Here is a 9,643-nt window from a genome sequence, read left to right on the forward strand (position 1 = left end):
CCTCCACCTTCAAGCAGGAATCAGCAGAGCAAGCAGCTGAGATCAAGCGTCTGGAGCAGCCCAGTGCCCCTGGTACTCCATGCAGGATTCCCTATCAGGGCTATCACCTCTCCTGCCCCTGGTACTCCACACAGGCTTCCCTATGAGGACAAGCTTCTATTCCTAAAAATGCTAAAATACTGTCAGTATAGAAATGATACTGAAGTATCGGGACCAGCAGGTACACCATTATCTTGGAGGGGGTGGGTTGTGATGGACATATAACATTCGCAGAATTGGTGTCAAGAAATCAATAGGGGTTGATCAGAAGTTGCTATATTTATCATTCATTCACCAATGATTTTGTTGCTGCTGTGAGACCATGTTGTGGGACACAGACAGCCATTGAGGACTCGCCCCAAGCACAGAAAATGACTCATCCTTACTCCTACTTATTGACTTCATCACTCCCGCCATGAATCCTATGTTCAATAAAAATCACATGGTGAAACATTGAAATAAAACAGCAAATTCTGGAATCAGAATCGTGAACAGAATACTTGATTCATCCCCAAGGACAGTTCTATTCACTACAGGGTTCCCACGCGTCCTGGAAAACCTGGAAAACTGTTGACCAGTTTTCCAGTCATGGAAAATGATTAAAAAAGGACAAATGTCCTGGAAATGGTTAACATTTATTGGAAAAATTACGTATCCCCCCTGCCTTGGGATCGCATGCTCGTGGGTTGAAAGTTGGGCGCGTGCATGTCTGTCGTCACCGTCTGAGCCCAGCGCTTCTCTGCCTCGAGCCCGCGCAGTGCCCACGTGACGCTTCCAGCCAATCAAATCAGCATTTCCGCTTGGAGCGGTTCTGCAGCCCAGGGTTCTCAGTTCATTTGGTCGCGAGATTTAGCGATTTTTCAGACGCTGTTAAGGATTTAGTGCCTCGAGACCAAACCAGCGACTCTAAGTTGAAAAGTGTCGCTGGTGGCGGTCCGCCAGGGTGAGATTGTTCTCCCCAGCAGCCTCTCGGTACTCTGTTGAGTGACAGGCAGAGGAGAGTCAGTGGGCGTGTCTCAGAGCTCGGTTTGAGAACGTGCTCAGAGCAGAGCTTCCAGGTAGTTATGGTTAACAGGTGAACACCTGAATGGGCCTCGTTTCAATCAGTACTCCACACTTGTTTGACTGTCTGACAATAGAAACGGAAAATAAGAGAATAAAAGCAGGGGTGAGTCACGTGGGCCACCTGAGAAACGGTTGTTTCCCCGGTGGCGACCATGGGACAGTCACGCCAGGTTATTTGATTGAGAAGATACCTTTTTAGGAAAGTTAAATGTCTTCTAGTCTTTTCTACTCATCTATTAACTTAATTGATTTCAATTTTTTCAGCCTAAATAGCTGCTTGTTCAATTAACTCTTCTCTGGAATTATTTTAACATCTTTTTAAAGCCAATGTGACATTTATGAATTCATTCCATGTTCATTAGAATTGTTTCTGTCTGAAATGGGACATGTGTAATACATTGTTTTAAATAAAAAAATAGCGTCCAGAGTAGAAAAACCATTGATTCTGACTCAAGGTGATGTAAGGAACAATAATACGTGCAATTTTGCCTCCATCTGAAAATGATCTGCTGGTTTGTCATGCTAATGAAGTGCTGCGCTGTAGTCCGTGGTGTTTGCCTCATTCTATGATACCTTTGTCAGAATTATTTCTCCGAGATAAATTATATACTGCACATCAAACGTAGGAGTAACAAACATGGAAACAATCTGCTCAATGCAAGTTACAACTGGAGAAAGGAACCCTTCCAAAGTGTGAGCGGGACAGAGACATGTAGTCGTGCACTGGTCCTCAAATGGAGGGACGTGGAGGTCCTCCAGGGGTACGTGAAGCTTTTCAAAAATATAAATAAATAAATCTGTCATCTGCACTTCTTTCTTAGAACGAGTTCCTTCAGTGGTCAACGTGGAACCCAGTGTGAACAGAGGAGCCAGTGACAGTTTCAGAAGCAAAGCCAGAGAGAACTTCAAAGGTGCTGGACTGAAAGATGAGAAAATCCAATCATTCGCCTTTCCAAGAGTTTATTTGAGCTCAAAGTTCAACACCAAAAACACGCCATTTCTCAACATACATATTCTTAATATGTACATCACAAACATTGGAAAAGAGCGCGTACCTCCCCGCTGAGGCTGTTGGCTTTTATTGTGTGACTGTGAGTGAGTGAGTGTGTGTGTGTGTGTGTGTGTGTGTGAGTGAGTGAGTGTGTGTGAGTGAGTGAGTGAGTGTGTGTGTGTGTGTGTGTGTGTGTGTGTGTGTATGTGTGTGTGTGTATGTCTTTATCACATTGTGGGGCTCAAAACCTGAATACACAGTCACAGCGTGGGGACCAAAATTTTTGTGGGAACCAAAAACCCACAAAAAAAACCTTGAATTCAGTGAAAAGAAGGTCACAGGGATGCCCTGTCACATTTTCAGGGGTATCCCTACAATGCACAGAAACCAACTTTGTGTGCTTATATGTGCTTAGGAGAGGTAACTCAGTACCGGCACCTAGTGGTAGGAGTTGGTAATGCACAAGCACACAACTCACACACACTTGGCTCTCCTGCGCATGTGCAAGCACATTTACTTGTCTTTGTGGCATTGTACGGACACCAGACAGGGACATGCAGTCAGAGACGGATTATTCGCACTGAATACTGGTTAAACATAGATTTATTGTATCTGCACTACGTATTTACAACTGGTTATTTGTTAATCATTAATCATTTAATATATTTATCAAATTGTCTACCCTAATTGGAATGTTTTATTGTTTTTACACAACTATATTCTATTTTACTTAATTTATCCATTCGATTACCTTCCCTAATCAGAATATTTTAATGGATTTTAGCTAACTGTTTTATTGGGGCCAGATGGTGGTTAGCAAGAAAAGCCGAATGGACGAGATGGAAGATAGCCCATACTGTGCTAGCTTAGATTATATAACTTTAACGTTACAATGTAAGGAAACAGTTAGCTTCATAAACATATCCATATAAATTATGTTACCTTTGATAAAGTGGTCACTGCACACACCAGTATTATCTGACTCCGCTCCTCCTGACTGCAGACGAAGTCGCACCATAGCAACGCAGTGACATGCTGGCGTGTGCAAACAAGCTTATAAGCAGGGGTGCACATAAGTGGTCCGCATGCGCGCATGCGTAAGGAACCTGGACAAATGCGCTCGGCTTCAAAGGCTTTTATACGCTTTTGCGTACCGACTGCTACCGAGCGCGGGGACACGAAACACAGAACACAAAAATAATTACTTAGCGGGGCCTGTCTCTTTGACAATTTGAGAAGTGCTTTTCCCCGCGCTCGGTAGCAGTCGGTACGCAAAAGCGTATAAAAGCCTTTGAAGCCGAGCGCATTTGTCCAGGTTCCTTACGCATGCGCGCATGCGGACCACTTATGTGCACCCCTGCTTATAAGATAAACTAGTGCTTAATTATCCTAACTTCCAAGTCAGGGGTATAATGTCTCACACGCCATATTAATGAGGAATATGTATATATAATCAAGAAAAATTGGGGAAAACTCTTTATGGATGAAAAGTTTCGTTTGTATTGAATGAACAGATTGGATTGCCTTGATACGGTTTTAGTGACATGCCCGGTGGGCGGAGTTGTTAAGTTTTATCTATAACAGTATAACCACCCTTACAAGACGTGCTCATAATACGAAACAAGCGCTCCTTGGCTGGAACTACGGAGGAGAGAGGAGAAGCGGCAGTCTCGCCTTTCAATGTCAGCACAGCAGCCAGAGCAGCGTTAATAAAAAGGTAAGTTGTGCTGGCACAACATTAGGATTTATTTCAGTGAACTGAGCTTGTTTTATATGATTTAAATGTGGTCTAAATGTGGTCAAACCATGAAGAAATGTTTTTGTTTTTTTTAAACAGGTAACCATAAAAGCTCACATTTACCTGAACGTGAGCTAGCGAGATAGCTTCGGTTAACATAAAAATATTAAAATAAATGTTACAATTTCTTACAAATAACAGGAGTGTTTCTGTTTTTAAAAAGTCAAAAGACAAGAAAGTTTGTGCACGGACCACAATTTCTTTACTCATGAATGATAATGCCAGCTAGCTAACTAAGCTAACAACGTTAGCTAGCTAAGCTAATTGGCTAATCGGCTCGAAGTTGTTAGGAACAGCAGGCACGTGTCTGGCTAAAAAAAAAGTTGGTTTCATTTTATTTTGAATCAGTAAAGCATAAAGTAGCACGATAAATGGGACACAATGAAGTTTTTTTGTATTCTTTTTCAAGTTTAACATGAGGGCTATGCCTCATGTTAGTGGTATAAGTTTGAAAGTGGAAAGTGAAGCACCCAGTTTAATATTATGAAGCCCTTTGTAAAGGGAGTCCATCATTTCTCAATTAGGTAGTGTGTAAACTGTTATAAGGTTGTTTGGACCAGTGTTTCTCAAACTCGGTCCTCGAGCGTCACTGCCCTGCATGTCTTATACCCTTTTTTACACCAAAATTAGTGTATATATGTAGGGTTTTTAAATGCGGGTAAACCCCCCAGAAATAGCCATTGCCAGCAGTCCTGGGTCTGATTTAGGTATCTGCAAGGCTGTCAGGATCCGACATGCTGAATTTGGAAGAGAGAGCGCAACACACTGAATATTTGGGAAAGAGTGTGCGCGAGTGAGCTGATAGCAGAGCTAGCTGACAACAGGAGCAGGAGAGGGAGCAGGTGTTGAGAGAAAGCAAAGCTGAATGAGAGAAATATGGTTCAAGCCTGATAACAATCCATTCATTTGAATCAGACTTGTTGAAGACATCTAAAACATGCAGGGCAGTAGTACTCAAAAACTGACTTTGAGAAACACTGGTTTAGAGTTTTTTAACCCAAATTTAGGCTGATTTGTTATTGTTGAGTGAGGGACAGGTGCGGTGTGGAGTGGCTCAGCATGTTGCCATTTTTTTTTCCAATTTAGATTTGGTATATGGAGTGGTTCATTTTCTGATTGCATTGTTTGAAGTTTGAACCTTGTATATTAAAGTGTTACACTCTGGTGGTCTACATTTGGTTGTTAAAGCTAACAAAGAATTTTTATGAAAAGATTTATGAGGCTGTCTAAAAATATCTAAGCATTTTATTTTATTTTAGGATTTGCAATGTCAAGGAGATGCAGGAAACCACCATGACAGGATGCAATAGAACATGCTGTCAAGGCCCTTGACAAGACAGCAGCCTTGGAAGTTCGATACATTAACTCTTTTAAAGGTACAGTATGTGTGCATGTGTTTATTCTTACCGCTTAATTGTACCCTTGTTTAGTGAAGAGAAGACATGGAAAGTTGCACAGAAATTAGCAGTGCATTTTGAATTTGGGGATGAAAAAGGATCTATCTATCTATCAAGGACATTAGCTCTGGTCTGGTGGCCTGACTGGATGCGGATGCACAAACCAAAGTTTGAAATTATTATATTTGGGGTGTTATTGTAGTTATAACCTTTTATTAATGATATCTGTTCATGATGATTATTGATGTCTTAGATCCCCTGTTTATGCAGCTAATAGGGATACAAAAAAATACCACAACTGTAAAGCTTTTAACAATATCTGCTTGTGCACTAGGGCGAGGTGTGTTTGCCAAGGTCCATTTCAGAAAAGGAGACTTTGTGGTGGAGTACAGAGGGGAACTAATACATTCTGAAGAATCTCTAAGGCGGAGGAGGGCATATCACAGTAGATGTGTTGTTTTCATGTTTGACTTCTACTGGCAAGAAAAAACATGGTGGGAAGGCTTTTACATTAAGTTTTAGATTTTTGAATGGTCAACTAGTTAGCAATTATAACCATTAGTAAGTGGCCTGTCTTGTGTATCTGAAGCTCTCTTTTTAAGAACTGGTATTAAATTACAATCAGTGATTAAATTTTTTGAGGCGAATCACTTATTTGCTGCCTTTCTAAAGTGTTGATGCAGCTCAAGAAGATGACAGCTTTGGACGACTCGTTAATGATGACCACGAGCATCCAAACTGCAAAATGAAGAGGATCATAACTGAGGGCAAACCACACCTCTGTCTATTTGCTCTAAGGGACATTCATGCAGGAGAAGAGATGTCATATGACTATGGTGGAACTGACTGGCCATGGAGGAAACAGGTTTGTCATAAATGAGTCACTGAATGCGAGTGTGAAAAATTGTCATTCATGGAAAGAAAGGTTAATGAATGTGAATGTTTTACAGTTTTACAGATTGACACTAACGCAACTTCCATTCATTTATTTAATACTACAACATATTAATAATGTACAATGTCTGGTGTTTCTAGTTTTAGTCAAATGTGTGCAAGAGTTACACTTGTGAATACTCTTTGGTTTCTGTAATAGTAGTCACCAACTGTAATGGTGACTACAGTGCTATAACAGGCTACACTCTTGTGACTGGAATCAGAGAAAAGACGATTTGGAATCAGAGAAAAGACGATTTGGAATCAGATAAAGGACGGTTCAAACATAAATATCACAGATGTTTTCCTTCCCATTTTGTCTCTTAAACTAACTTGTTTCTGTTGACGAGCTACTCCATAATGATTATGAATTATCATTCCAGGCCGAAGGACAATCTTCTATGACTGAGTCTTTGGACACTGAAGTCTCCAGAACAGCAGAGCACACTGCGCAGAAATCTTCAGTCTCCCAGATGATGGTAATAATCTGTTGTTTTTAAACCCTTCTTTTGTTTCTAGTTTTAGTCAAATGTGTGCAAGAGTTACACTTGTGAATACTCTTTGGTTTTACTTTAGATCTTTACAGCTCTGACGTCAAGTACGGTGCCAAGCACACTCTGGTTTTTGTGATTTAATGGGGACCGTCACACACTTGTCTGGTTTCTCTTAATTGTTGGGACCATCGTAGGTAGATGATATCATACAGATTTAATGATAGTCCCCATCATACCAGCTTTTGGTCACACATAAATTCAGTCCTGTCATACTTCACCTCTGCCTTTTTTCATCTGTAATCATTACAGTATTCCTACAGCAGGCAACCTATGTAAGACAGAATCACAGCCAACTTGAACCTATCAAAAGTAACTTTGATTTTAAGTCAGATACAGGAAATATTTTCCAGGTGTATTCAGTACTGCCAGTTAACCCAAATGCTTTTGTAAACAGGACACTAAAGTGATGGCTGCTGACATGGATTTTACAGTCATATGAGTAATTATCTACAAATCTATAGTTTCCACCTCAAATAGCAATATTCACGAATAGTTTTTGTCATGCCGTGTCTTTGCCATATATTCAAATTACTTTAATGCCACCATGGTAAAGTACATGTTAGTTTTTTGAACAATATGACAATGTCTTGGTTAGTTTTTCTACACGTCAGTTTTTATACAGATGTATATGTTTGCGTATTTTGTTGTCATATATATCATTTCTTCACTTTTTTTTCTTATAGGGTTCAGATGAACCAGAACTCTTTCCTGCAACTGACAAAGTTACACTTGTAGATTACACAGATTCTGACGAATCTGAGTCCATGCACAAGTCCTTCCCAGTTGAATGGAAGCTGCCAGGTAAAGTAATGTTAATACATTTTTGAGCATTTACATGTATGGTGGTTTGTTCATGTTCTTTCTTTTTGTACATTGGTACAAATGCAAATTACATGTCTTTTGGACACTCTAGACATGTCCGACTTCTGAGTTTGAGTCTGGACCTAGCATCACCGACCAGGACAGAGATTATATTCCAAGGTTGAGGAGGACCAAAAGCATACAAGTAAGCAACACACTATGTAGAGAAGAGATTAAAACGTGCATGAAATTTAATTACTGATAGTTTGCATCTTGAGTTATGTGCCTGTGGAAAGTGTTTAATCATGTGCTGACTTTAATTGAATTTACTTTTTCTTTTCTGAAGGTGAACAGACAGATTGATTTTGATTCAGATGAGCTTTTTGACCTCACCTCAGATGACAGTGGAGAGGAATATATTCCTAAGAGTAGTGAGGATTCTTCTGAAGGTACAGATACAAGCGAAGTTATTGGCCCAGTCAATCAGGAAGACAGCATGCTCAGATTTCCAAACTTAGGAGAGTGAACCTTGTGAGCATGTCAGAGTGAACGTCACACTTGTGCGTGATTCAACATGGCGGCACACATCTGAAGATACCAGAACAAGCTAACTCCTTAAACGCCGATTCACACAGTTAGATCAATCGGAAACTCAAACCACGGAAAGCGATTTTCAACTCTCTCATCCACAAACAATCCTCAAAATAAATCTGGAAGAAGAGACAGTGGAAAGTCTGCAGGAGTACGTCGACGAGTGCTACCACCAACTCGTCATGGGCAAGACGGACAACGTGACGACCCCACTTCCTAAAAGAAGCCGACCGTCCAGCGCACCCTCATTGCCCGATAAGGATTTCGGAGACATTCTGGAATCAATAGACAAAAAACTGACAAGTTTCGATGCAAGACTCTCTCTAGTGGAAATCCTCCACAGAGAGTTCCAGGCTCTCTGTGAGTCACTGGAATTCAGCCAGCAACAGGTGGCTTCACTGGCCGCTGAAAATCAAGCCCTTAAAGCCTCCATTAAATCACTCACCGAGGGGGCGACGGAGATTACAGTGGAGAACAAGCGGATGAAAGAGGCTATCCTTGACATCCAAGCTAGGAGCATGCGGGACAACCTGGTATTCTCCGGCATACCTGAGCAGACGGAGGAAGACCCCGAGATGTCCATCAAAGACTTCCTCCACAAACAGCTGAAACTTCCGATGGAGACCGTGAAGAACATCACCTTCCACCGGGTGCATCGCCTTGGAGGGAAGAGACCAGAGAAACGGCGGCCCAGACCCATCATTGCGAAGTTCGAGCACTTCAAGCAGAAGGAGCTGGTGAAGAGCCGGGGCAGGGAACTGAGAGGAATGGACTTCAGTGTGAACGATCAATTCCCTAAGGAGATGCTGGAGCGCCGCAAACGCCTGTTCCCTGTAAGGAAGAGGTTCATCGACGGAGGATCCCGCGCTGTCATCGCGGTGGATAAACTGTACGTTAACGGCCAGCTGTTCCGTGATCCGGAGATCACCCCTTGGCTCTGCTAAAGCGCGTCTCCTCTCTCCACATGGAACTCACCGGATTCAGCCGAGAATTGTATTAGCATGATGAAGGTCATGGATTAAGGTAACACCAGTTTCTCTCATTCGTTGTTTTTTTGTGTTTTTTTTTCTTCTTTCTCTCTTAATACTGTGTTAAGCCTAAAACATAAAAACACACATGGTAGACTGCTACATGCCGAGTTTACTCACGAGTGTGTATTTATGTGAGTATTTATGTGTGTATTTATGTCTCCCCTTTGTCTTTCCTTTCGTTGTTCTGTGTTACATGTTATTTTTAAATGTGATGTTTATATGGTTTGTAGTGCAGGGATATAATATTGTTACATTTGCCACACACATGCACTCTCATCCTCTCTGGCGCCACCACACACACACGCGCGTGCACAAAGATACAGGTACACATTCTCTCTCTCACTCACCTACTTGTTACAACTTACACTCAGTAGATTAGTTTAGACACGAACAAACTACGGTTTGTCACTTGGAATGTACGTGGAATCGGCTCACGTGAAAAA

At 41.5% G+C, this 9,643-nt stretch overlaps 1 protein-coding gene across 2 annotated transcripts; it reads left to right on the forward strand.

Annotated features, from left to right (window-relative positions):
• Window positions 1-3,428: 3,428 nt before the first annotated feature.
• On the forward strand, window positions 3,429-9,643 carry LOC147242020 (uncharacterized). Of its 2 annotated transcripts, XM_086191380.1 has the most exons (6): window positions 3,429-3,812; window positions 5,153-6,155; window positions 6,607-6,702; window positions 7,461-7,578; window positions 7,691-7,783; window positions 7,925-9,643. In XM_086191380.1, the coding sequence occupies exon 6, from the start codon at window positions 8,352-8,354 to the stop codon at window positions 9,111-9,113; it is 762 nt and encodes a 253-aa protein (XP_086047506.1). In that variant the 5' UTR covers window positions 3,429-3,812; window positions 5,153-6,155; window positions 6,607-6,702; window positions 7,461-7,578; window positions 7,691-7,783; window positions 7,925-8,351; the 3' UTR covers window positions 9,114-9,643. The 2 variants fall into 2 exon arrangements, with proteins under 2 accessions (XP_086047506.1, XP_086047504.1); XM_086191378.1 differs by lacking the exon at window positions 3,429-3,812 and having other exon boundaries at window positions 3,958-6,155.

Source organism: Aulostomus chinensis, chromosome 21 (genome assembly GCF_037954235.1).
Source record: "Aulostomus chinensis isolate RoL2024-O1b breed Wild chromosome 21, RoL_Achi_v1.0, whole genome shotgun sequence".
NCBI classification, from domain to species: domain Eukaryota; kingdom Metazoa; phylum Chordata; class Actinopteri; order Syngnathiformes; family Aulostomidae; genus Aulostomus; species Aulostomus chinensis.